The sequence below is a fragment of the Archocentrus centrarchus genome, chromosome 5 (genome assembly GCF_007364275.1).
Source record: "Archocentrus centrarchus isolate MPI-CPG fArcCen1 chromosome 5, fArcCen1, whole genome shotgun sequence".
In the NCBI taxonomy this organism is placed as follows: Eukaryota; Metazoa; Chordata; class Actinopteri; order Cichliformes; family Cichlidae; genus Archocentrus; species Archocentrus centrarchus.
In genome coordinates this window covers 29,460,675-29,488,104 of record NC_044350.1, presented here as the reverse complement: position 1 = coordinate 29,488,104, position 27,430 = coordinate 29,460,675, and the positions used below count along the sequence as shown (strand labels likewise).

At 40.1% G+C, this 27,430-nt stretch overlaps 1 protein-coding gene across 1 annotated transcript in view; it reads left to right on the top strand.

Moving 5' to 3' along the window:
* LOC115780121 (plexin-A2-like) overlaps positions 1-26,875 on the top strand; it is a 78,570-nt gene extending 51,695 nt beyond the window's left edge. The window contains exons 11-32 of the mRNA XM_030729120.1: positions 543-639; positions 1,436-1,635; positions 2,984-3,135; positions 4,208-4,325; positions 4,835-4,971; positions 5,518-5,685; positions 7,633-7,726; positions 9,106-9,345; positions 10,464-10,607; positions 11,033-11,267; positions 12,519-12,661; positions 14,058-14,326; positions 15,668-15,734; positions 16,113-16,259; positions 17,200-17,359; positions 18,178-18,281; positions 20,876-20,972; positions 21,718-21,917; positions 22,205-22,374; positions 23,349-23,561; positions 24,968-25,118; positions 26,351-26,875. Coding sequence (XP_030584980.1) covers positions 543-639; positions 1,436-1,635; positions 2,984-3,135; positions 4,208-4,325; positions 4,835-4,971; positions 5,518-5,685; positions 7,633-7,726; positions 9,106-9,345; positions 10,464-10,607; positions 11,033-11,267; positions 12,519-12,661; positions 14,058-14,326; positions 15,668-15,734; positions 16,113-16,259; positions 17,200-17,359; positions 18,178-18,281; positions 20,876-20,972; positions 21,718-21,917; positions 22,205-22,374; positions 23,349-23,561; positions 24,968-25,118; positions 26,351-26,446 — 3,402 coding nt within the window. The 3' untranslated portion in view covers positions 26,447-26,875. The remainder of the gene's footprint in view (positions 1-542; positions 640-1,435; positions 1,636-2,983; positions 3,136-4,207; positions 4,326-4,834; positions 4,972-5,517; positions 5,686-7,632; positions 7,727-9,105; positions 9,346-10,463; positions 10,608-11,032; positions 11,268-12,518; positions 12,662-14,057; positions 14,327-15,667; positions 15,735-16,112; positions 16,260-17,199; positions 17,360-18,177; positions 18,282-20,875; positions 20,973-21,717; positions 21,918-22,204; positions 22,375-23,348; positions 23,562-24,967; positions 25,119-26,350) is intronic.
* Positions 26,876-27,430: the final 555 nt, after the last annotated feature.

Here is a 27,430-nt window from a genome sequence, read left to right as displayed (position 1 = left end):
AAAGCGTGTAAGAGAAGGAAGGGGAGTGACAGGGAAGTAACAAAGGAAAAAAAAATACAGCACTACTATATGAACTTATCTCAAAAACTGGACTTTGTGAGACTAACTTCTGTTAGCTGTTCTCAGAGGTTAGTTTGAATGCTAATATTCTCAACAGGAAGATTTTCTTTTTTTGGTCTTAGAGGAGCACAATGATATTTCTTAGGCAATTTTATACACAATAAAAATCACAGGCTAAATTTCAATGGAAAAGCATACCTTGCTACTCTGTGACAATGAAAAAGGCCATTTTTCTTCAGATGTGGATGATCGGCCACCCCAGCCTGGGTTTGCGTCCCTTCGTGTCAAAGAGTAGGGGAGCAGACAACCATGGCAGAAAAGACAGATGGTTAAAAGCATCGTCTTTCTGCTGCCCTTTCATCCTCTCATTTTCCCTACTCTGTCTCTCTCTATCTTTTTTTATACTCTATCCCTTGTCTCTCTTTGAATTCCTCTCTCCCCGCTTTCTGGACACCCTCTTACTCTCTGTTTCTGCTTTTCAGTACATGTACGAGGGTGTGAAGATCAGTGACCTGGCAGTGGACCTCTCCATCGTATGGAACGGCAATTTCATCATTGACAATCCAGAGAAGATTAAAGGTGCCTCTGTCATCCATCACTGCCATACCAGAGGAGTGTAAAGCACTCAATCTACAGGGTATAGATGGGTCATAGAGAGCACTTGAAGGCTCCCAAAGGGCCTTGAGAGAAAGTTCACAATAGCAAGGAGTGTTATCAAAGAGCACCCAATCACTTGTGCACCGAAGGGATGAAGAATGATTTTTCATATTTGCGCAGCTTACAGTTGCTTTTGGTTTCTTTTCCGTCATCCTGCAAGGAAAGGTGTTTGTCAGCTGTCATAGTGGGTGGTACATTAAATACATTCCATTCCCTTTGACCAGGATATATGCAGTGATGCCCATGAATTTTAACAGGCTTTGCTGTTATTTAAGGTAGTTCATTTACATGGGCATAAATAAAGGCTAGTTACAGTAGAGGATGCAAGAGGCAAACTTCAAAGAAGGGTTTATTGGATTACTCGTGATCTTTTTCTTAATCCTTGAAATAGGTCGTGTGCACGATCACGTCTTTTCTGTTTATTTTTATTGAATACACATGATGACTCTGCAGTTATTTGTGGCGATGACTGTAAATACCAACTGTTCGACTTTATATTCTCTTTCTTATTTGATTAAATGTGTTTAGGTTAAAAATTGCCGTCCCTGCTGGTCTAAATACTGGTGCATAAAAAGGATATTTTATAGGTTTTATTTGTTTTTGTGACTAAAATCCCATGGCTTTTCATATCTTTAAAAAACATCAAAGCTGGCACGTGAATTTATTATTATTATTTTTTTTACAATATAGTTACAATGTTGTCTCTGTTATCCTACAGTGCATCTTTACAAGTGCAGTGCCCAGCGGGACAGCTGCGGCATGTGTCTGCGGGCAGAGAGGAAGTTCCAGTGTGGCTGGTGTAACGGTGAGGGCCGGTGCACCATGAAGCAGCACTGTCCTCCAATCTCCCCTTATGCTAGCCGCTGGCTGGATCTTTCTGCCAGGAATGTCAAGTGCACCAACCCACGCATCACTGAGGTCTGTGGCTCGTTAGGGCGTTTGGGTTGTCTGTTACTGAGTCATTCTGTTGAGCCATCAAGTTTAAGCATACGGTGAATTTAAATAATGAAAACAAAAATTAGAAGTCCCAAAATAGGGGAAAAAAAGCTACAAAACAGATCATGATATTAAAATAACTCTGAAAGATAAAAGGTGGGGATGAAGAAGCCACGCTTGCCGTCATGTTTCAAAACAGAGAAACTGAGGCGAACCAGGTTATTATAGCAGATAAAATATTTGATTTCACTCTTTTCTGTTTGCCAGGAAAGTAAGAGAGAATGATCAGAATGATGATAATTCTAATTGTGTTTGAAGATTATGAGACGTTACTTTCGGAAATCAAATTTATTTGTACCGCACAATAATCACAAAACCACATGCCAGACACAAGTCGTCCGCACGGCACATATCAACAACTAACTCTAATTTTCTCTGTGGCCAACTTCCAGTTTTCCTTCCAAGCGCCTGTTTACCTGAGACTATCTCACATTTTGTTCCATACCAGCTGAATACCCTAAGTGCTTGACAGCTAAACGAATTCAGTCTGTTTAGAAAGTGATGATGGATCTTTTATGTCACAAACTCCTGTTCATTCTCTTGAATGAGGCACAGTGGGTCAGGCGCAGAGATGCAAGGCTCTTCCACTTCAAAGAGCCGGGAGCCTTTGATGTCCCTGTCACATTATTGGGGTTTTTGAAGGAGCTGCGGCCGAATGAATCAACTGCCGAGTACAGCTTGGGAGTGGAGGGAGTGTTGCTCCGGCATTGCTCCTGTTCTGCTCTGTAGGTCCAAAGATTTCCTGCTGGGATGGTTAACTTGACACTGGAAAGGACTGTGAATAGGTTTTCTCAAGGCTTTGTTATTCACTGCATTATTCATTAAAGTTTGTTTGGAATTATGGTGGATTTCAAGGTTTTTTTGAGAGACCCAGTTGCTATAAAAGCTGAGCATTTCACACACAGACTTATGGTACATTTGCTTAATATTTGCTTCCCAGGAATAAAGAGGGGGTGCACAGATACAGTTTTAAGTTTTTAAGTGTGATTTGACTATTATTCATATTAAAGGACAGTATTTTTTTTTTTGACAAGAAGCCAACAGTTGGCAAATTTTTAGCCAGAACTTAATAGTTTTTTGCATTTTCTCATAAATGGAATTCTTTGAATGATGTTTAATTTTCTTTATAGCACCTTGTTCTTCAGTATGGATACTGGATATTTACACTATTTATGTGGCAAAGAGTTTACAAAAATTATTTAAAAATAAATTCACGTCACAAGTAAAACTTTATCTATGAATATTTATTTCCTTTCTTCCTTCTATGTAGGTGAACCCAGTTGCTGGGCCTTTGGAAGGGGGCACACAGGTCACCATCCAGGGCTTGAACCTAGGTCTGTCCTTCTCTGAGCTGGTGGGTAATGTGGAGGTGGCAGGAGTGCAGTGCACACCACAGGAGGAGGGATACATCACTGCAGAACAGTAAGAGAACCGCCTCCTTTCCCCGACCCACACACGCATGAACCCATGCAGTACCTTACATACACATACTATATTCTATGTAAATACACAATCACACACTAATAAATAAATGTATGGAATCGCTCTCTCTCTCTCTTCTTTCTCTCTATATAGTTTTTCTCAAAGACACTAGCACAGTCTGAATAAGCTGGATGCTCTGTGATGCCTCATCAGGTTGTAGGATTGTGTACGGGTCTTTGTATTGCTCTGGTGCAGTCAGAGCCAAAGGAAGAGACAGTCTTTGTGTCACTGTCATTATAAGGCTGTCGGCACAGCTGTAATTGAAATGCGCTGCATGTCGCTGACTGGAGGGACAATCTGTTAGCCATGTGTTTCTCTCACAGCCATGTAATGCAATTGGGCTCAGGCTGCAGCGACTTTATTTATATCCTTGTAAAAAAAAAAAAGGAAAAGAAAGAACATGCCAGCAGAAAATTGGAAAACTCACGTGATGTATGAATAGAAGGGCTGGGCAGGGACGATTCATTGGGTGCTCTTATTGTATCGGAGGACAAGTTTCTTGCGCAGAGCTGTGCGTTTGGCAGGGCTATTCATTTGGCACAAACAGTGCTTTAAAACATGGCATTACAGCTGTTACTACCATTAATTTCAGCATGGGGTCAGTTGGTATAATGACTTATTCATGGCGTACTTTATCTTATTGACCTGACAGGCAATACTGATTTATTGAAGAATCCACTATGTTGTCATGGCAACAGGAGGTAATGGTGGGTGGCAATCGTAGTGGAGATGGGGAGGGGTGTAGTTTATCATGTGAGTTATACTGCTGTTATAGGTTTCCCATTCGGAAGAAGGATGGCCCTCTGTATTGACCCACAACTTCTATGAAAGTCTACCTCAATCACAGCGGCCATCTTCCAGCAGTGCACTTCATAACAAATGTGATACAGAGCACTGATTCTTCTGTGGTTGTGTGTGTGTGTGTGTGCCCGGATGCTGCTATTACTAGTATGCACACCGCCTGCTTTTTGTGCACCCACATCCACATTTATCTTTTTTTTTGTCTTGAAAGGATTGTGTGTGAGATGGCTGCAGCTCCTCAAGGAAGTACTCCAGGTCCAATTAAGCTGTGTGTTGGCGAATGTAGACCGGAGCTACGAGCACAATCTTCACAACTCTACTCCTTTGTGGTAATTCTGACACCGAAACACATTTATCTTGTCCATTTGTTCCAAAACAAACATGAAGTATTTGCATGATTGGAGGTAAAAACTAACTGATTTGATCAGTTCAAGCCACTGCAATCATTAACTGGAGAGGAAGAGAATAAGTGCAGCACAGATAAAAAAAAAAATTATAATAATTAGGAAGGATTTTCAACTGTATTGTTTTTGTTTTATGGCTAATGAAAACAATGTTGCAGTTTATTGCACCTTATCCCAAAGAGGGCTTTGTTTGATTCTGAACAGGTGGTGTAGTATTACTCTTCTTTAAAATAATTATAGGATTCATACTTAATAAATTATTTGCCCTTGGTCTACCTTTTTGCTCTTAACTTTTCAGTTCCACAGAGGCTTACTGAGCCAAGGCTGGAAGAACAGGGTTATTCAGAATCACACAATTAATAAGACACATTATATTCTGTGTTGGAACGTATGCTAAATGAAACATGAATTTTTTTTTTTTTTTGCCTCCACAGACCCCTGCAATGTTGGCACTGACCCCAGGCCGAGGACCTGAATCTGGGGGCACCAAGATCACTATCGTCGGGGAGAATCTGGGTGCCGGCAGTACTGTTAATGTGTACTTCGGTAATCAGACATGTGAGCTATACAGGTGAGTCAGATGATAATATAACCTCCCAGCATTATCTTAATCTTGCATTAAAAAAAAAAAAAGACTCCTGACTCACAAACACTAAATTTAGATTGCCTCTGCACAATATTAAAGATTGAGCCTTCTCTAATATCAATTAAATACAGTATGAGGTCACTGTTTTTAAAAAAGTGCACCTTTGATACAATTATGTGCCTGTGTGTTAAATTAAAAGTCTAAGTGATGATTTGTGAGGAGGTGATGAAACTCACAGTAGTAAGTTTTGTTCTCTGTGTATTTATAGATATCTATTTAAAGTTCAAATGCCTCACATGGTAGCAGTCAGGTGGATGAGGCAAGGAAGCCATTAGTTTGAGCACCCTCTAATTACAGTGTTCCATCTCTAATGTGTCTGTAACGAGGAAGAGATGGGACAGACTATAATGAATCCTCTCCGCTCACCGTAATGTGCATGGCTCATAGTGACGTGAAGTCTGCCACTGCAGCACTGAGTGGGCAGCCACAATCAAAGGCATGAATAAATCCCTCTTTCGCTACTCTCACCAGGAGGACCATGTCAGAGATCGTGTGCTTCTCTGCGCCGTCGGTGACTGGAGCAGGGCCAGTGCAGGTCAGTTTGAGTGTTGACCGGGCCAAAGTTCCTGGAAGTCTGACTTTTGAATACATCGAAGACCCCACGGTCCAGCGCATTGAACCCCTGTGGAGCATTACCAGGTAACATTAAAAAAAATAAAGCATTGAATAAATGCAGTTAATAACCTGATCAGAAAAAACATGTCATAATTAAAGAAAGCGCAAATAATATCATGTTGCAAGTGGCTGTTTGCATGTTGCAAAATGTGTCACAGGGACCTTAAGCTGCACTGTTTTCTGTTTCACTGCATTTCTAGGTTTAAAAAAAAAACAGTATTAAAGTCATAAGTATCCAATGCTGCATTTAGATTAGAACAGCACCACACACAAATTGCAAATCTACGCATAAAGTCAGTGGCATGAAAAAAAAAAAAAAAAAAAAAAGACCAGCATGCTTCATGTGATTCCCTATTCTCAAAAGATGGGTGCACCTCCCATAAAGTCTACTTTTTATGACGCCTATAATGTTCCGTTTTTATTGATGCTGTCACAGAGGTGTTAATTTAATTATATGGACTGTGGTAACAGTAATAGTTTTGTGCTGGTTTATACTGTTCTGCTGCCCTCATGCATATAACCTGAATTAATAAAAAATAAATAAATAAATAAAAACACTTCTCAACATGAAGAAGTCCAATACAACAACGCAGTATTATGAAATATCGATGTTGTTCCAGGACTGCACTGCACAGATAAGCTTCAATAGTCATTGACTAAAGCCCAGTCCCAATCCCTCTTGGCCCACCACTTGGCCCTAGTCCTCCCATCTCTTTTGGCAATGGAGGAACAGTGGTCCTCTAGTCCTCTAACCAGGGTGTAGAGGGCAATTCAGAAGGCTAGAGAACTACTGCCTCGCATTCCCCAAAGAAACTGGATGTCCTACATTGCAGGGCAACACAGAAAAAGTGTCCCTATTACTTTTGTTAAAACTAATCGTTTCTGACTGAACTAATGGGCTATTGCTTTTTTGTCAAGAAGCAGGTGTAAATACTTAATTTAGGTGTTAAGCTCCATTTACTCCTATTTATTGAGAATTATCTTGTAAATTGTAGCCAGTTTTGGTACAATGGGATTAATAATACGGCTCTCTGGGAGTTTGCCAGTACCGTCAGGGTTACAGAAATCAAGTCAACACATTGCTGCCACAACATTGCTGCCTATATAAACAAAAAAATCCAATTTCTGAGTGAAATATTTGCAACTGATTATACACGAATGAGTTTTATGTCGCTAATGTTACAATAAAATGAACCTGCTACACGAACAGTTCTATCACAGTGGAAAGGTGCACTACCTGCACTCCGCTAAATAAAAGATGGCACTTAATTTGAGTTCGGGTGGGATTACTCGGCACTACGTCCCTGCAGATTAGACTTCAGAGAGACACCCTGGCCCTCAGCCTAGTGACAGGAGGAGCTTTGTGGAGCTGCAATCAAGAGCCCTCATCATGAATGTGCATTCCCACTATGAGGCACTACAAGCTTAGGTAGCCTTTGAAGTGTGAGAAGAGAAGGATTGGCACTGTGTCAGCCTGACTCAACTGACCAGTTTTTTTTTTTTTTCTAAGCATTTTATCCTCATTTTTCTCCTGTATTTTGACCTCTTTGTCTCACTTTTCCTACTTTCTACTTCCACACTTTTCGAAGCTCAAACTGCAGTGCAGGTTATTCGGAGATTAGAGTGTGTTGTTTATTTTAATCACATCTAGCACAGATATGTAAACAAGCAGCACCTGCATTCGTGCTATGCCAGTCTCACAGCCATGGATGAATATAAAATAGCAGCCAGCTGGTTCTCCATTTGATCTGACTCTTCTGTCCAATAACAAAGACCGAGCTTCCATCCCATCTATAACTCCTCAAGCCTGCATTAATGCAGGTTTTTTTTTTCTGGGAAACACCGGCGCCTCTGTGGTTATCGTTCTGATTTAAATCAAGATGAAAAAGCAGCATGCATTCAGATATAGCTTACCAGAGTGTATTGTGCTTCTATATGCATGTTTGACCAATAATTCTTTCCTCTGCACAGTGGACACACCACTCTGACAGTGACTGGTACCAATCTGGATGTAGTTCAGGAACCACGGGTCAGAGTCAAATATGCTGGACATGAATCTGTCAATGTGAGTGTAACAACTGTTTATTTATAAGTTGCCAAAATTAGTATAATAAATTTAATCCAAACCTGTGGTTTGTATTGAGACAGATTTAATGCTGTCATAAACATTCTTCTTTTTTTTGTTTTTACAGTATGATTGAAGAGGAAGAGATTTTTTTGGGGGGAGAAAGAGGTTAGAAAGACAGCGGGTTTGCATAAAGAATCATTCTAAAAGAGGATTTAAAAAAAAAAATTATATGGATGAACAGTTCAGTTTTTGGAGGTGATTTATGGAGCTAATTCTGCTCGCCTGAACTGCTCAGGCAGGTCGCTCAAAGTGATTGATTGTTATAAAGTGTTGGAGCCCTGTTGGCAAAAGGCCAGGGTCCTTTAGGTGCAAGTTTTCCACTTCTTACTAGTCATGGATTTGCAATAGGACTGCTCTCTGCCTGAAAAGATAACAATTGCGGAGATGCCAGAGAGAGAATGATGCCATTATTTGCTTGCGCGTGTAAGAAAAATGAGGGACTTCAGTCTTGTGTCTGATAAATAAGAGCGTTTTTTTTTTTCTGTAGAATATGTTGTATGCGAGAAGTATACCCAGAGCCAATTAAGTGATGTGTTAACGATGCCAGCCCAAATTTTCAGCCAGTCAATTAAAGCTGCGTGTTCTACAGTGTTACTGTCAAAGCTGAGATCTGAAGGGATTAAAGCTGAACTTTAACCTGAAACGGCTGCCAGAGAGGGGTCACTGGTGAATTTAATGAGGGCAGTATCTTTATCACACATATCTTGAAAACATAACTGGAATTACTTGAAAACACAAAAGCATTTAATTTACTTGAAATAGCTTTCTGTGGAAAACTAGATCTGACCAAAGCAAGCCAGAAACTGGTGTCAGGCTGGTGGAATTTCTCATTTTGAAGAATTACAGGAAAAAAAAAAACAAAAAAACCCCAGAATTGCCTTCTAGTAATCGAGTGATTGGCTTAATAAGAAACAGATTCTGGGAGATATGTTTCTGTTAATATACAAGTTGAATAGGATTTTAAAGGGTCTAACATCTGGATGTTAGAAATAACAGAATAGTTATTAGTGGTATAACATCTGGGCATGAAGCGAGACATCTGTTCAGATCTATTTAGCAAAAGTGGTTCAGAGATATATAAAAGCTGCAAGTGGCACTTCATTTATTGCTGTACTTGATTTTCTACTGAGGTTAAATTAACAATTACTGGAGGTTATAAAACATTTTAATCATGCAGCAAACAGAACTATGAGCCATCATGCCATTACAGTTATATATGATAATACATACAGTGTGGTTGCTGTAATGTTTCACTCACTGTGCGAGGTTGTGGGTAATGTGTTGTAACTTGAAGACCTGACTTGATTCCTTTCCAGGTGTGCAAAGTTCTGAATACAACCACCATCAGCTGCTTCGCCCCATCTCTGAAGGCGGAGTACACCGCAGACCAGGAGACAGTAAAACACGTGGATGAGTTTGGATTTGTCTTCAACAATGTCCAAGCTCTGCTCACTTATAACAACACAAGCTTTGTCTACTACCCCAACCCTTACCTGGAGCCCCTCAGCCTCTCAGGTGTTTTGGAGCAAAAACCTGGAGCTCCCATCATACTCAAAGTAAGTTAAAGGAGACCTGAGGAGAAATTGGTCTTGTTTTTCCTGTTTCAGATTGACGTGAGTAAGTTGAAGCCTTAAAACCAGTAAGTGGCTTTCACAATAACGTTTATTTTGTGTTTAATGGAATCCTATCTTTATGCTGAATGCTATAAATAGCCTGTTCTGTCAGTGATCCCATTTGATCAGATGTGATTTCTTTCGCACATATCAACACACTGTTACCCCATTAATTTTTATGCCTTTTTTTTTTTTTTTTTTATAAATATTTCAGGCCATGGTGGACATAACTGCTGACTTTTTCTGTCTGATGTTCTTCTCCCTGTGAACTCAGATGCTTCCTGTCAAAAAAACCCCAAAAAAAACAGACAACACTGCTTTTGTACTTTTCAAAATAGATTTTTTTTCCTCTGACTTTTTCCTCTCTTTACTTCATGTGCCATTGCATGGAACTTAAATCTTTAGCTACGTTTGCCAAGGAAGAACAGCATGACATATTGGTTTGTGTCTTGGAGTAATCTGCCTTTGTTAGCTAAAATAATTTAGCAGCTTTCTTGCAAAAAAAAGACGAATTTGTGGCAGTGCACGGCGCAGTGCAGAAACTGACTGAAAGCCTTCTCAAGGCAAGAGCCGAGGCAAAGGGATGTGATCAGTGCTGTTTGTTTTGTCTGTCTGTCATGCAAGAATATGCAAAAACTACCCAAGTTGAATTTCATAAAAATTTGGAGAAAAGGTGCAGAATGGGCACCAGAAGAACCAATTAACTTCTGCTGCTTTAAACTGGCAAAGTAGCACCCAGGCCCTGGCAGATGATGCCTCTGTGAGTGCCTTTATAGCATCAAAATGAAATAACTATTTATTGAGATTGAAATGCTAGAGATAAGGACAGTAAGAAATTCTGCAGCAAAACACAAAGGATTTCAATTATGCAAAAACCTACTATTTTTCTGTTGAACAGTTACTTTTCTGATTAAATAGTTCATGCCCAGAATCATAATTTTAATCCGACCTCTTAGATCAGACACTTGCTTTTTAGATTTTCAGTAAGGAGTTTAGTTTTAATTTATGAGCTGTTCTTAAAATTTGAAATGCTTGATATATTTTTATGTTATACGTTGCAGGGACGCAACCTGGTGCCATCAGCGTCTGGAGGAGCCAGGCTCAATTACACGGTGCTGATTGGGGACACGCCTTGTTCTCTTACTGTGTCTGACACTCAGTTACTCTGTGAGCCACCAAACCTCACCGGGCAACACAAAGTCCTGGTAAGTTTCAACGCCGTGCCTATCCGGCAGTTCTCTGTCAGTCCCTCCATCTGTTTGCCCGTCTGCATGAATGTGGGTCACTCTCTTTAGGTCAGTGCTCGTCTGAACATCACTGTGTTTGTGGGTCACTGACAGGCTTTCAGTTAGTCGCTGGCTTTCTGTCATTGTCTGTCACTCATGGTCTGGTAGGTTCCAAATTACAGAACATTGCCTTCTACAATTATTGACATGCACTCTTGCAAATATTGACAACAGAGCTTTAAAAGGAAAACTAAGCTTGTGTGCCTGGGTGCCAGTTTATTCAAAGGCAACTGTACAAGCAAATGCTTTAAATTCATAGCCAGATATGTCATTTTATTTTTTTCCTCTTTGCTATTTTTAAAGACTTTTTAAACAGTATTTTGAAATCTTGTGCCATTATTAAGGTTCAAGTGGGGGGACTCCACATCTCTCCAGGAGAGGTTCACATCCGATCTGACAGCTTGCTCACCCTTCCTGCTATCTTCAGTATCACAGCTGGAGGAGGGCTGCTCCTCATCATCGTTGTCATAGTTCTACTGGCCTACAGACGGAAGTCACATGAGAATGACCTCACTTTGAAGCGCTTGCAGATGCAGATGGACAATCTGGAATCCAGAGTGGCTCTGGAGTGCAAAGAGGGTCAGTATGATCTGAGAGATAAAATCATTTTAAATCCGGTTACGCAGCGCTGATTTCTTATGTTTTTGCATATTTGTCACACTTACATGTTTCAGATCATCAAACAAATTTTAATATCAGTCAAAGTAATGACAACGATAAATGATGATTTCATTTATTAAGGGAAAAAAGCTATCCAAACCTACCTGGTGCTATTTTAAAAATCAATCTAATTTAATTATTAATTGTTTAATCGTGAATTCAGGGTGTCTCTCAGAAGAACAGTTCCACTAGCCACACCCACGCCTGATTACTGCCAGACCTGCTGAATCAAGAAATCGCTTAAATAGAACCTTTCTGACAAAGTGAAGTAGGTTTAAAGATCTCAAAAAGCAACACATCATGCAACAATCTAAAGAAACTAAAGAACAGATGAGAAACAAAGTCAGTGATATATATCAGTTTGGAAAGGGTCATAAATGCATTTCTAAGGCTTTGGGACTCCAGCGAACCACTGTGCGAGCCGTTAACCACAAGTGGAGAAAACTTGAAACAGTGGTGAACCTTCTCAGGAGTCACCAGGCACCAAAAATACTCCCAAGAGTGCATCAACAACTTATCCAGGAGGTCACAAAAGGACAAAGAACAGCATCTAAAGAACTGCGGGCCTCTTGGGTTCTGCAGCAAAACAATGATCCAGAACACCACTGAATGGATCGAGATGAAGGTTTTGAAGTTGCTTAGTCAAAGTCTAGACTTAAATCAGATTGAGATGCTTTGGCATGACCTAAAGAAGAGTGGCCCAAAATTCCTCCACAGTGATGTGAAAGACTCACTGTCAGTTATCACAAATGCTTGATTGCAGTTCTTGCTGCCAACAGCCACATAACTAGTTATTAGGTTTAGGGGGCAATTAATTTTTCCACACAGGACCATCAAGGTTTGGATAACCTTTTCCCTGAATAAATAAAATCATTTCAAAACTGCATTTTGTATTTTCTCAGGTTATCTTTGTCTAATAATAATTGTTTGATGTGACAAAAATACAATGAAATAAGATATCAGGAAGAGGGCAAATACTTTTGTCCCCTTACATATATTGACTTGGGTTGACTAAAAGGCCAGCAAAACTGTTGTTAATAATCCAGCTACAGATTTTTCCATTTTAAAGATATAAAAGTGGCTTACTATTGTAATTTTTCTAATATTTGTATTATTGTCTTAAACTACTAAAATGTTGGGCAAAACATTAAATACATGTGTCATGTACAGCCTTTGCAGAGCTACAGACTGACATCAATGAGTTAACCAGTGATCTGGACAGAGCTGGAATACCCTACTTGGACTACCGCACTTATGCCATGAGAGTTCTCTTCCCCGGCATTGATGATCATCCTGTCCTCAGAGAACTGGAGGTGAGGAACCTTTGAGGAAGAGGCTCCAGCACTCGAATGCAGTGTCAACCATTTTTCTGACATCTTGACCTTAAAGCTCCAGTATACTCCAAAAATAATTGCTGCTGGCTTTTTGGCCAAAGCTGTCAAACTGTCTGTGGGAATATTCACATCAGTTTGAGGTCAAAAAGTTCTGGATCTCTGCCCACAAAAAGCAAAAGAATATATTTGATTAAAATCTGGCTGCAGCCTCTTTCAAGGTCACTTCCAATGTTACTTTTATTTTCACATCCCTCACTGGAAGTCCCGTTCAGACCACTTGAACTTGCACATTTGTGATCCCCAGTGAATCTACTCCACTATATCAAAACGTGCAATATGATTTTCATTTTTGGGAAGAGAACAGGAAGTTGAGAGCAGGTTGAGTGGAGACGGTGACTTTACAATCGACCGGTGCCGCTTCTGACCTGAGGCGCCTTCTTCCAGCTTGGACACCGTGGAAACCAAACTCACCATCAGCAATTATCCTTGACATGAAGGTTGAGTCAGTTTTACAGAGAAGCTGATTTTTGCTTTCAAGTTTAAGGTCCCTGCACATAAGTGGAAAAAAAGGGACTTCAGGGGGGTGCGATCTAAAAACTGCAGCAATGCTGTCAGTGGTGCAGAGCTTCACCAGTAGTGACCTTGAAGGGAATGGCAGCCACATTTTTATATATATATATATATAAAATTTTTAATTTTGGATTTTTTGGATTTTTTGACTGCACCTGCACCTCCATTAGTCTTTGTGTCCTTTACTGGTTTTAAGGCCAAATTTTCTTCATAAAATTAGTTTGAAGTGTTTTTAAAATTGTTCCACAGGATAGGAAATTCATTTAATTCTGAGGCATTTTCTACTCAGTTTCTAAGAAAAGCTGGAGAAAAAATATTTGCCTTTTGATTTTTTTTGAAAAAAAAAAAAAAAACCTTGTCCTGTCAAGGTTATGTTACCAATTAAAGATGGTTTAATCAAGCCACTATTATGGTTAAAATTATAGAAGAAGATTTCTGTTCTTAAGAGCTAATTAATGCTCTAGAAATTCTCTGATTGCACTTGAAACATCACCACCTTTTCATCAAATAAAGGTTCTTAATTACATGCAGAAAATTAGGCTTTTATCAACACATTTTTTTAAAACTACATTTTATTGGTAGGGACAGATGTACACACATGTCCACAGGCTTTGCTCACTTCTAGGTGAAGCCTTTAGCCACACCATTGGCTCTTGGCTTGCACTTACACTTTGAAGGGGTGTATGAGAATGTTTGTCTATAGTTCTCTCTGTTCTGTATTTCTGTTATAACTCATCCACGAGCGTGTACTGTCTAATGAGCCCGTTCACCTTTCTGTGTGTGCAAAAATGCATGATGCGTGCAGGTGCCAGGGAGCGGGCAGGCGAATGTGGAGAAAGCCTTGAAGCAGTTTGCTCAGCTGGTGAATAATAAGGTTTTCCTGCTGACATTCATACGCACACTGGAGCTGCAGCGCTCCTTCTCCATGCGTGACCGCGGCTACGTTGCCTCCCTCATCATGACCGCTCTGCAAGGACGGCTGGAGTACGCCACAGACATCCTGAAACATCTGCTCTCGGATCTTATAGAACGCAACCTGGAGAGCAAGAACCACCCCAAACTCCTCCTCCGCAGGTAAACGAAATCATTCACTGTAAGAATATATCAAAGAGGGCGGTTCTGTTGATGCGCACTCTTGTAACTCCTCTGGACAAAGCAGAATTTTGATAATAGATCACAGCTGTGCTTGCAGAAAAGGAGAAATAAATTGTTCTTCAAAAAATTTTGAAGAAACTCATTTCAAAGCTAGAAATACAAGAAAGTAAGAAATGTGAAAAGCCAATTAAATCCTTTGGCTTTGGAGGTCGTGTCAGATATATCATTCAGTTTCAGAACACTGGACTCTTATTCCTCTGTAGTGAGCAAGATTTAAACGCAAGACTTTTTCAGTCACAAACCCGACCAATTCTGATCAACGCTGCTTATCTTTTGGCATAGATAATTCCTTTGTGCATTGTTCTTTCCAGCCCAGTTATTGCACTTCTGATGGTTGAGTAACTAGGCCAGTAACGGAAAGCCCACCTCTGTACAGCTTTGTTTTGTGCAGCCGTGTGAAACATCCGCTATGAGTCTGAGAAACAGGATGCCTGAGCAGACAGGTGAAAGACAGGAGTGTTAAAAGTGATAGAGAGTGGGAGGGACTGGCAGAGGAGGAGAACCTAATGGGGAAGAGTGAGTGCAGCGGCAGCAGAGTTGTTGTCAGTCTGACTTATCTTCTGTGTGCCACTCATGAAACATTCAGCTGTAGCTCACATTTCTTTCCCCATCACCTCTCCTCTTCCTCCCTTCTCTCGCCTCTCTCCCTCTTTCCTCCACCTCTGGTTATCTGCCAATTGTTTTCCCAGTGCTGAGACCGGCCTACTGAATGTTTCATGAGGCCTTTTTTTAAAAAAAAAAAAAAAAAGGGGGGGGGGGGGGGGGGGGGGCTCTCACAATCTGACACACACTCATTAAATATAAGGATGACTTCACACGGGAGCTGGTACAACAAGAACTTGTTAGCCCAAACATGCAGCTCTTTCGGAAACACTCTGAAGTTTAATGGGACGCCATCAGCAGTCGAGTCGGTGCAGGTTAAGGTTGAAATTTAGGTAAGGTGTGACAGAGAGGCAGCGGGTTTAGGAGAGGGCAGTGCAGAAATAGAGCGACTCAAAATGGCCATCAAAGTTGTGTCTGCGCAATTATGTCATGACCCAAAAATGCTGGGCACTAGCAGCACTTAACCTAAAGTATCCTGGAGTGTGAGTCCTTTGAGAGCAAGAAGCCATATCATCTAAACGCTCCTTGTTATGTTTGTTGGCTTCAACAATGCCAGGCTCTTCTACAGCTTAAATAATAAAGAAGAATCAGACCACTCCAGCTCTCCGAGGGGTGCCTTTTGCTAATAAATGAGTGCGCTCTCTTTCTGTTTTGCAGAACAGAGTCGGTGGCAGAGAAGATGCTGACGAACTGGTTTGCCTTCTTGCTCCACAAATTTCTCAAGGTAAAATGAAATCCTTCTCACACCTCACTGCTAAGGTGACAATGAGCAGTACTGCAGCTTTGCTTAAAGTTATTTGCATTGATTCTGAAGTAGACTGCTGTGTATGTTTTTGTTGCGGCTGTGATTTTAAATGCCTAATATTGACGTGTTCTAACAACACCCGGGAAGGATAATGGTTACCTGTGAGGTCAAACATATCTCCAGCTTTATATAATAGTTCCATTTTATTATGTTTGATGTGTCATGCACCAGTTACTCAGTCTCATCGTCTCTACTGATGAATACTGATTTCTGTCCTTCCCTTCGCTACTTTTTTATGTCTTATTTTCCTTTCTCCCACCTTTCAATCTAATCCCTGGGTTCTCTTCCCAAACAAAGGAGTGTGCTGGCGAGCCTCTCTTCATGCTGTTCTGTGCCATCAAACAGCAAATGGAAAAAGGACCCATAGACTCCATCACAGGAGAGGCACGCTATTCCCTGAGTGAAGACAAACTCATCCGCCAGCAGATTGAATACAAGACGCTGGTGAGTCACAAAGACGTTGATAGAGAAAAAAAAAAACTTACTACCTTTTGTCTGCTTTAATTTTTGCACATCTCTTGGCAAAGAGCCTTGACAGATCCAGAGAAATGTTGATTATGCCAAGGCTGTGGTTATAATTTTATGATTGCTTTGGATATTTTCATATCAAAAATGCGATAAATATTCTTGCACAGCCAGATGTCCATCTCTTTGAGCTTAAAATTTGACAAAACTTTTTTTGAAAATAAATTAAGAACCATGGCTTGATTTCCTAATTCTAAATAACATCATCGTGTGTGCTTACACTACTTTACCACAATTTCATGCAGTGAAAAACAAATTCCATACATTTAAAGAGGTTCACACACACACACACATCTCAAGACTCCATACATACAAATATCCTTAGTTTCCTCTGGAGATTGTTCAAGTCTGCTGACCCAAGTTAGTGAAAAAAATAGGTTATATTAGCTACTTTTAAAATTGCAAATATTATTGAGAATTCTGTGTCTGCATAAGCCTAACTGACGTATGCTAAACCAGTAAAGTCACATGGCTAGACCACCTGTACAATGCAGCACGCCTCTTTCTTTTACATTTCTTTTGAAATGAAGCCAGCTGGGTTCCTCCACCACCCCATCAGAATAAGTTCCCCCTCAGGCTTTAGCCGTGTGGCAGAGCCAGCCAGCGACAGGATGATACCTCTGATCGCCATGTCGGAGAGTCTGAGAGGCTGTGTCTCATTACTTGTTTAATGCTCCTGCCAGAGCTGCACAACCACATCCTGGAGGTGTGAAATTACATTTCTGGCCAAGATGCTCTCCACTAGGACAGTTTGGTGAAGAGCAGGTAATGAAAGGACTCTCCTATCAAGCAACACCTTTCTCTCTGCCTCTTTCTCCCCCCCCCCCCCCCCCCCCCCCCCCCTATCCTGGATCTCCAGACGCTGAGCTGCGTGAACCCCGACAATGAGAACAGCCCAGAAATCCCTGTCAAGGTGCTCAACTGTGACACCATTACCCAGGTAAAGGAGAAGATCCTGGATGCAGTGTACAAGAACATGCCATACTCACAGCGGCCACGAGCTACAGACATGGATCTAGGTGAGGCTGCGCAGAGCGCAATCCCACTGTGGAGGAATAATTTCAGGATAGTAATTGTGTTATATATTTTGAGGAAAAACTAAGACTGCACTATTTCAATGCCACATCACCTGTGGAATCATGACAGCGGGGGAAAACAGAGCCGAGATTGGGCATGCCAAAGGAGTTATCACAGATATTTCATTGAAGACTCATGACATCTAAAAAGGGCTCCACATCAGTTTCTTCAAGACCCCCCCCCCTACCTGTTTACAGCCCTAATCAGAGCAACACTCTCTAACACTGACGTTAAACCGTTCTGACAGTGCACCTACACTTAGGCTTACACCCACAACATGTCATCCAGTACCGAATGACTTGGCACAAATCCAACTGACATGCACCTTCAAAGGCAGTAAATAAGATAACTTGTAGGTAGTGTCTGATAGTGCTTTGGGCTTGTAGTTTTATACCTTAAGGGGCTTTTACAGGTTAGGGATTTGGAGAGGATCAGTTTCTCTTTGTTGCTTTGGGCAGCTCAAAGCTCCATGAAGATACTGTCATTTTTATTTTGTTCACAGAATCACAATCAATTTAATTGTCAAGTAGGAATGTACAGGAAGCAGCCTTGGTGACACTTTGGCTGCTACATCTGACAACTTGCAGAGTTTCAAAGAATATAACACAGTACAGAAGGATAACATGACCTCAACTGCAGCGCTGAGGGGTAGACAAATGATAGACATTTGACAATATGTAACTGTCAAACACTCGGGATACAAACATTTCCCTAAAATGCCATATGTCACACATTCATCATTGGTTGTATTTTCCTACAGAGTGGCGGCAGGGCAGAACGGCTCGTGTGGTTCTGCAGGATGAGGACATCACAACCAAGATAGAGAGCGACTGGAAGAGACTCAACACCCTCATGCACTACCAGGTTAATAAAAATAACACCAGGACTGCAAGTAGAAATTGTTTTTTGAGCTTTTGAATAATCCGGTTATTTTCCTGTTTGATAGACCAGTGAAAAATGCCCATCACAGTTTCTAGTAAAAAAATGGCATGCAACAATCTCCTTATTTCTCTAACCAACAGTATCATTTCCAAAGTTATGCAGTTAAGTTATACAACTACAGAATACAGTTAGATTTTGGTGTTTAGGCTCCACTCGCCACAAACATGTTACATATACAGTTGGTAAGTGATATGTAAATATTGCCCTGAACCTACAGGTGGATGTTAGAGTGGTGGAGGGGCAGTAATTCAGCGCAGAGAGCTTTTGCAGCTTAAATACACCACCAAACTGGGATGGAGGGACATACAAGCCTGAGAAAGGGAGAGAAGCAGCAAGAAAACAGAAAAAAAAAAGCATCAATGAAAATCATGTCGACAGAAATTACACTGATTCTCACAAATGCTGCAGGAAGAGAAGGATGTGGGGTGGAGGTGGGCTATAAAGCAGCTTAAAGGAGAGCAACACAAAGCAGGCCAAAGGAGCTGAAACAGTTTACCCTGTAAGATAATGGATGAGTAGAAGGTTATCATCCAAGCCATCAGCTGGTGTTGGCTGTCACTGTTATCAGCTTATTTGCTGGGGCAATGAGAACAGGCCAGCCTGAACTACCACTAAGCACAATAAAAGCAAGAAAAAATACTCACATGTAAAAGCTCGGTCTTAGGAAATGACATTTCAGTGACTCAAACATTTTTAAACTGATGCATTATTTCAGGTCTAATGACCACAAAGCTTCTAAAACTTTATACCTGCAAAGCCTGAATTTTTCAGACAGATTACTCAGTTGCTCACTAGACATTGTGGATGAAGGGCAAAGCATTACTCATTCATATTCATCTCACTCACCTCATCTCTGCCTACATTTTTTTCAACCTCATGGTCACAAACACACTTAGTCAACCAAACATGCATTTGTGTGCCCGTCTCTTTACAACACTTTTTTTTTCCCAGCTCATAAATGTGACTACACAGGTCACCAACCTCAGATGAGTCATCCTGTTCCTTTGTCAGTCAAATGTTCATCTACACTGTCAGCTTTGGGCCAGCTGTACCACATGCACAGCCGACATTCAGCACACTTTTGTAAAAAAAAAAACAAAAGAAACAGAGCAGTAAAGACAAAGAAAAGCTACATTTTCTACGCTGCAAGTACGTCTGGACAGAAGAGGAATGTGTTCTGTCGTATCTCTAGAGGAGATAAACAATTTAGCTCTTTCATTTTTAATCTTTCTACCAGGTAGGAAATGTATGTTCTGTCGCCAAGCTGGATTTGGTATTAGCTATATTTGCAGCTTATGCAGAACATTGTAAAGCCGCAAGTATTCCTGCATTTCCCCAGAACTGCTGAACCAATAGGATCCAGGCCCAACACTAAGATGTGGTTTCTCATTGTAACATCAAAACATTCAGCAGTCTATTACATAAATATTTCACTATAGTTAAATGTTGCAAAACACCCAAACATCAGGTTGACTTCCCATCAGCACCATAGCAAGGAAATATTGAGCTGTAGTCTGGCTAAGTCTTGGTTTAAGGGTTTAATCTATGTTTTAAAAAATATTAATTTGGTTAGTTATGCTTACCTCAATAAAAAAGGACTTGCACTTTGCAGTAATAGCATCTTCTTAGTCGAGTCCAAGTTATTTCGCATTTTATTTAGTTGTGTAACTTGCTAAAACATCTATTTGCAACATTTTTGTGCAAGAGCTCCATCAATGCTAGACCTTCATAAGATATTCTGTTGTTTATGTTACAAGTTAGATGATGTATAGGTGTCTGTGTGCCACGTTCAGGAAGATTTATCTAATAGCTATTAAATGTGGGCATGTTTTGATTCTTTTTTTTGTTGGTGGCTGAGAGAGAGCTCAGCACAGTGAAAGCTGTGAAAGAAAACACGCAATAAACGAAACCCAAGCAAATCAAAAAAAAAAAGATCTTCATTGTCTTAACAAATGCACTGCAAATACTCATATTTGCATACAACACAAGCAAACAGACAAGCACACTGCAAACACACGTAAATAAAGAAACGCACTGCATGCAGCAACAGCGATGGTGTTTCCCGGGGCCGCGAGAACATCATGGACGCAGTTGAGATATCTTACACTTCAGTTCAGTTCACAACACAACCCATGCGTGTCTTTGCTGAATTCACTGCTTTTTTTTTTGTGCCATTTTGAAATACTCTGCAAGCAGCTCAAACGATGACCAGAGTATTTCTTTATTTGGCTGTTTGCAGCATCTGCAGTGCGTTGAGCTCTCCGGCCATTTATATTTGGTACAGTAGCACAAGGCCATTTCAGTTGATGCACTTGAGAGATTGCACTCGAATTAAAGGTCTGTCTTTTATATATTTACAAAGCCCACGGAGAACATTCAGAACCTTTCCATCATAATTGTACAGGTCCCTGGCTCATGGCTTTTAAGCTCAAAAACTATTTGAAATTCCTGTCATGGTTACTTTTGACCAGCAGCTGCAAACGAAAAATTCATAAGGCTCTGCCTTTGTCTTTCAGGTATCTGATCGCTGTGTGGTGGCCTTGGTGCCCAAACAGATGTCCTCTTTCAACATTCCTTCCTCAGCCAGCTTCCCACGCAGTATCAGCAGATATGGTTAGTACTGTTTAGGAAATACAAATACTTAATATTCATCCAGCTCACAGCACTGATGCTCCATCTGTTTCTGTCACTCATCAATCTGCTGTAAAGCACATTAGTTCACACTGTTAGAATGCATATTAAACAAAGAAAATAAGATATTCAAAATCAGGACAAATTCTATATTTAAAAAAAATATTTAAATACTTTTTCACTGTTTACACAAGCAAATGAAATGTGTTTTTGCTTAGGTTGTACATGCTGAGGTAGAATCTGGTCCTTTCACTTTAGGTTTAGATACCATATGCGCTGGCCTGATCTTAAATATGATTGAAATCATGCAGCTGACATTGATGTTTATCACTGAGTTTAAAATATTCCTTTAAAAAAAAAAAAAAATCCAAGAACTTCAGCTGACGTCACACTTTAAGTCAAGACGCTGACAACGCAAACACTGAGTGGCAGACAGCGAGGAGCACAGAAACCATGCCTTTAAACAATGAGTGTACGTCCGCATCATTACTATGACAACCAATGGTATAATGACGGCAACTGATTATACAGTCAAAACACACACAGCCCACCTGCTCATTTGCTGATTACAACGAAGACAGTGAACCATTTATTCAGACCTGAGTAACCAATGTGGCTCTCGCTTTGTTTTAGCTCTGGTCTGATTATCAGATATAATTATATTTACAAACTGCAATATTTTGGAAATTGCACATTTTTCTTTAATATCTACTATTTAACTATCTAGGTGTGGATGTATCATTCCGCTCCACCCCGACCAGCCCTGACAGCCCCCACTCCCGTGTGCCTATGCTGACCCCTGACCTGGAGAGTGGTGTCAAAGTTTGGCACTTGGTCAAGAACCACGACCATGGGGACCAGAAAGAGGGCGAGCGAGGCAGCAAGATGGTGTCTGAAATTTACCTGACACGGCTACTAGCAACAAAGGTACCACATAATACATACTGTAAACAGTGGAAACAGTGATTTCTGAAACAGATTGGGAGAAAACATTTGCACTAAAATGGAAACAGTTATTTGGTGATTTTGTAGTTTTAATGACCACTCAAAGCCCTGCAAGCCAATTCACACATGGATTCATGAAGCAATTAACCAATTAACGTAATGTGGATGTCTGTGGGAGGAAACCTGAACATTTGGGGGGAAAAAAAATCTTATAAATTGGCACAGCCTTTAAGTCTTTCCACTATGTTCTGCATTCTGTTGTTTTTCAGGGCACACTGCAGAAGTTTGTGGACGACTTGTTTGAGACCCTGTTCAGCACTGTGTGTCGGGGCACCGCTTTGCCTCTCGCAATTAAATACATGTTTGACTTCCTGGATGAGCAGGCCGACAGACACGGCATCCATGACATGGATGTCCGCCACACATGGAAGAGCAACTGGTGAGAAAGATTTGTGATTTCTCGCAATGCTGTTGTGCATTTATGGGCTAAGAAAAGAAACTTTTTTTAACAGCAATTGTAGCATGGCTGGAATAGCTTCCTATAGAATTCAAGGTTTTCTTATCCAAGCAGACATTTATGAACTCCTACCCTCGACCACAACCTTAGGTCAGGCATATGCTTTATTATAGCTCCTAAAACACATGTTAGAAGAGGAACTTAACCTGAAAGTTAAAGCTAAAACTGCCTACCTTTTTTGAATTACCATATAGTTAATTGAATTATTTCAGAGCTGCTAAGTTTTCTAGGTCTTCTTATTTTATCTTGTACTGTTCTATGGTGCTCAGTGAAGTAACTGCTATTTTCTTGGTGCAATCTGTAATTCCAAATGATCTTTTTGTAGTCTTCTAATCTCCATCTTGTGAAAAGGAAAACTCACTAAGAGACTGATTAAAAGGAAATTTCATGGGAGGACCTTTCACACACGAAGCAAAATTATTTCCTCTTGCAGACTAGTCTCACACTGCCTAAAAAAAATATATATATATATATATATTTTCCAGTAGCTGCTCTCAGTCACTTTCTTCCATTAATTTGACAGCGTGAACGTGACTTGAAGCTGAACGTGAGAATTTCATGTCTGAATTAATACCCTGGTCACTTTTCAGTAACAGCTGTGATGGCAGGCTTACTAGGTGTGAGCTAGTATTATTTACTCTTTATCACTTTTAACACAGCACAAGTCTGAATGCACGCAGTCACATTAACGGATGTTCACGCACAACTTTAAGAAGTACTCGCTTTCTTTCTCCTTTATCTGTGACTATCGCCGGTATGTCTGAATGAAGGCATTAAGAAAATGACATACTGACATACAGAATGCATTCGCTTTAACAGATTAATGAAGCCAATAATGTTACCCATCTTCTCTGAAAAGGGCTCATTTGCCTTTCCCTTTCTTATTTTTTCTCCAGCCTTCCCCTGCGCTTCTGGGTAAATGTGATCAAGAATCCCCAGTTTGTGTTTGACATTCACAAAAGCAGCATCACAGATGCCTGTCTGTCTGTGGTGGCCCAAACATTTATGGACTCTTGCTCAACATCTGAACACCGTCTGGGAAAAGACTCTCCCTCCACCAAACTGCTCTATGCCAAGGACATACCACATTACAAAAGCTGGGTGGAAAGGTGTGTATGTGCAGGTTGCATATACTTGCTTTTTATTGATAACTAGGTTTTGTATAGATGAGTATATTTATAGGTAGGTTCTACACTAATACTACACATTTTTGTATAAATTCCTCCCTGTACTCACCTTATTTGTATGAGATGCTGTCAGATAATATGATGTACTGTATAGTGTAAACTGGAATAGAGCCCAATGGATTTATCAGTGGGTTAATATTACTGGCCAATATTAGGTATTTGTTGATATCAGTATCAGCATTTATAACAACCAAAAAATTAAAATAAAATTAAAAAATAAAAAAGAGATGGGAGAAACACCCCTCGACCATGTATGAATGTTGACATTGCATAGTCTGTCCACTCGAGGGCACTCTGAAGCTTCAATATATTGGAATATCGGCTTTTTAAATCACCACATATCTGTATCAGTATCCTATATCGGTCAGGCTCTAACTTGTAAGCACTGACAGATATTCAGCTACTCACCAGAACACTGGTTGCTATTACTATACTTACAATACATTTATTTATATATTCTCACACACCCAGAGAGCTTTTCATAACTGTGGAAGCTTTATCACAATACTGTTCCATTTCTCTCACACCTTTGCTATATAAAGCAGCAGTGTTGCAACCTTTGTTGATGCAACTCTAGGGACTCATTAGAAAGTCTTGCTAGATCTTCAGTGGTGCATTTACAAGCATGGCAAAAAAAAAAAAAAAATAGGCCTTTAAATAAAATAACTGGTCTTTAAGTAATGATAATGTTTCTAATGTCTAATATTTATCAAATTGGCAAAAAATAGAGCAGTATGTATTAAGTAAGTCTCGATCAGGTCTTCATTCCCCGACTTTGTATTGTAAAAAGATTCTTATGTTAATAAAAATATATAGAAATAAGCAAATACGTTGTACGCTCTATACAAAAACAAAGAGCCATCCGGCACTTCCTTGCTTTACAAATATTGCAGTCTGTTTGCTTAGAGTTATGAGCAGTTGATTTTTTTTTTTGTTTTGAAGTGATTAATAATGAATATAATCTTCCTCAGGCTCTTCCCGAGGCTCTTCCTGAGGCTCAGTTTGTGTTTCTGCATATGTGAATAAAAAGCATGTTAGTGTGTTTTTCAATGCATTGTCTGCATTACTATATGGCAAAACCTGTGAGTAACGCTTTTCCTCGTTGTCTGTGCTGCAACACTGATGATTTACAGGCTCCCTTTTCGGTGCATATTCTTTTCACAGCAGACCGATTCCATGTGAGGAGAAAAGCTCTGGTATGCATCACTGTGCCCTCCACACTGAAGGTGTGTGTGTGTGTGTGTGTGTGTGTGTGTGTGTGTGTGTGTGTGTGTGTGTGTGTGTGTGTGTGTGTGTGTGTGTGTGTGTGTGTGTGTGTCTCCTCTCAGGTACTATGCTGACATCAACCGCCTGCCTGCCATCAGTGATCAGGATATGAATGCCTATCTGGCTGAACAGGCTCGCCTTCACTCCAGTGAGTTCAATGTGCTCAGTGCCCTCCATGAGATCTACGCGTATGTCAGCAAGTACAGCCAAGAGGTGAGGTCCAGTCGACACGCTGTGAATGTTTTGGCATAGTTTTACCAATTGAAGTTAGAAATTTTAGATATCAAAAGGAGCCATAATTCAGATTTTAGATTTAGAAATAACTGTGCCTTGATTCCTCGGATGCACTGATGAATGTCCAGAGAACTATAACCCACCTCTACAATTTCCCACAGCTTGGAACACTTTAACATAATACTTACGACTCTCTCTTTCTGTCATTTACTGCCTTTTAGCAGCTGAAGAAAGATAATTCCCTCATAAGTGGACGCTGAAAGTAGAGCGAATACTGATACATCTCTTAATACATGCCAATCTGGGTGTGCAGACAGGCAACTGTTTGCTAACGAGTTACCAAAACACATTTTTAATTTGAATTAAGAGTCTTTGTAAAGGTCACAGCTGATTGTGTTATGCAAATTGTCTAAAAACAAAACAGGCTGGGCCTAATTTAATGGATTCGTTTTGTGATAATATGTTGGCTGATTTTCAATTAAGCAATAAAAGAATTACTGAAGATGCCATTAACAATTTCCCCAAACATGAGGTGTGTCATCAGATTGCTTCTGTTGTCAGCTAATTGTCCAAAACTAATCTATGCAGCAGAATGATACTGAATTAATCAAATCAGTGGCAAATAATTTAAATGAATCAGCAAAAAAATTAAGAATCTGTCATTGAAATATATAAAACACTTGAAAGGATAAGTGGGAGAAAATGGATGGATGGATGGATGGATGGATGGATGGATTATTAGTGATTATTTGTTGCCATTTGTTTTGATTTATCTATAACATGTTGTCAAAAAAGCAGACCCCAAAAACTACATGCACACCTAAAATAACATTTAACATCTAAGCCCATTCTACCAAAAAATAAAGAGAATAGAAATCTGAGTAGAAAGGGGACTAACCAGGGTAGCAGAACATGGTGCAAGGTGTGCAGTGCTGGAAGTGATGTAAAGGAAAAAGAGTGTGAGAAGCACACAAATGAAATATGCAAGAAGCGTAGGGTAACAAGGACTGAGTGAAACTAAGTGGTGATGACAAATCGATCACAAAGGCGGTCAAACATAAGTAATGCTTTCAGAATAAAGCAGGAAACAAAACAAACGCAGGCAAAATTTAATAAACTCTAACACCATGACTTAATGCGTATGTGCAAATGTACTGCAGCTGACCGGTGATATGCTTTGAGTCCTTACTGTGCATTTCTCTGTGTTTTAGATCATTGAGGCACTGGAGCTGGATGAACAGGCCCAAAAGCAGAAGCTGGCGTATAAAGTGGAGCAGATCATCTCAGCTTTGTCCACAGAGAGCTGAGACACACACATTCTTAAATACTTCCACATACATGCATACATGAACACATTCAGTATCCACACTGCACACACACACACACACACACACAAACTAAAATATACTATCACAGAGGAGTTATAAACACATATGCCACGCAGATGTGGAAATCAACCCACTCCTAGTGTGCATGTGCGGATATATTTGATCATGCATACACACATACTGATGTACGCAGAGAGACTGCAGTTTTAATGGACCTACTGTACACAAACTGACAAACAACTACACGTGGATAAATACACGCATACAAATGTACATACGCAAACCACAGCACACATCAAACAGCAGAACGTCCCAAAGCAAGACTTTTGAATCCAATGTCATTTTTTCAGAAGAAATTCCAAAAGGCAAACATCCAACTTCTAAAACACCACTATAGAGGGAGCGAGGAGGAGGATTTAGGCCATCACGGCTGCTGAATTTTCTGCCAATTCTTTTCCACTGGGTAATGGTTTGCCTTTGTAGTCGGTGGTTATACTAAGTGTGTGTGTGTGGCATGACTCTGAAGAGAACACCACTTAATAAAGAATGACTCAACTTGAAAAGTCACTGGAGGAACTGAAAGACAGGAGCCAATTTAATGGGACAAGACTCAAAGTACTTTTTATATTTCAAACATGAAGGACACTTTTTCACACTACATATCACAAACTTGGAGTGACATCGCCATTTGTTGCCATTTGGAGCAGAGTTATGTATCTTTGTTTCACTAAGTCTTTTTTTTTTTATTGGCTTTTAAAGGATTAAGAAAAAGAACTTAAGATTCTGGCAAAATTACTTTTTATTATGCCACTTGAGGCTTTCCATCATTTATTGCATTATAAAATATAATTTGTTTTTGTTTAATAAAGATTGTCCAAACTACTGGAGTTTAAAACCAGTACACACCAAATTTGTTAAGTTTAGGGTCTGGCTGATTAATAATCCAACACCAAGACATCATTA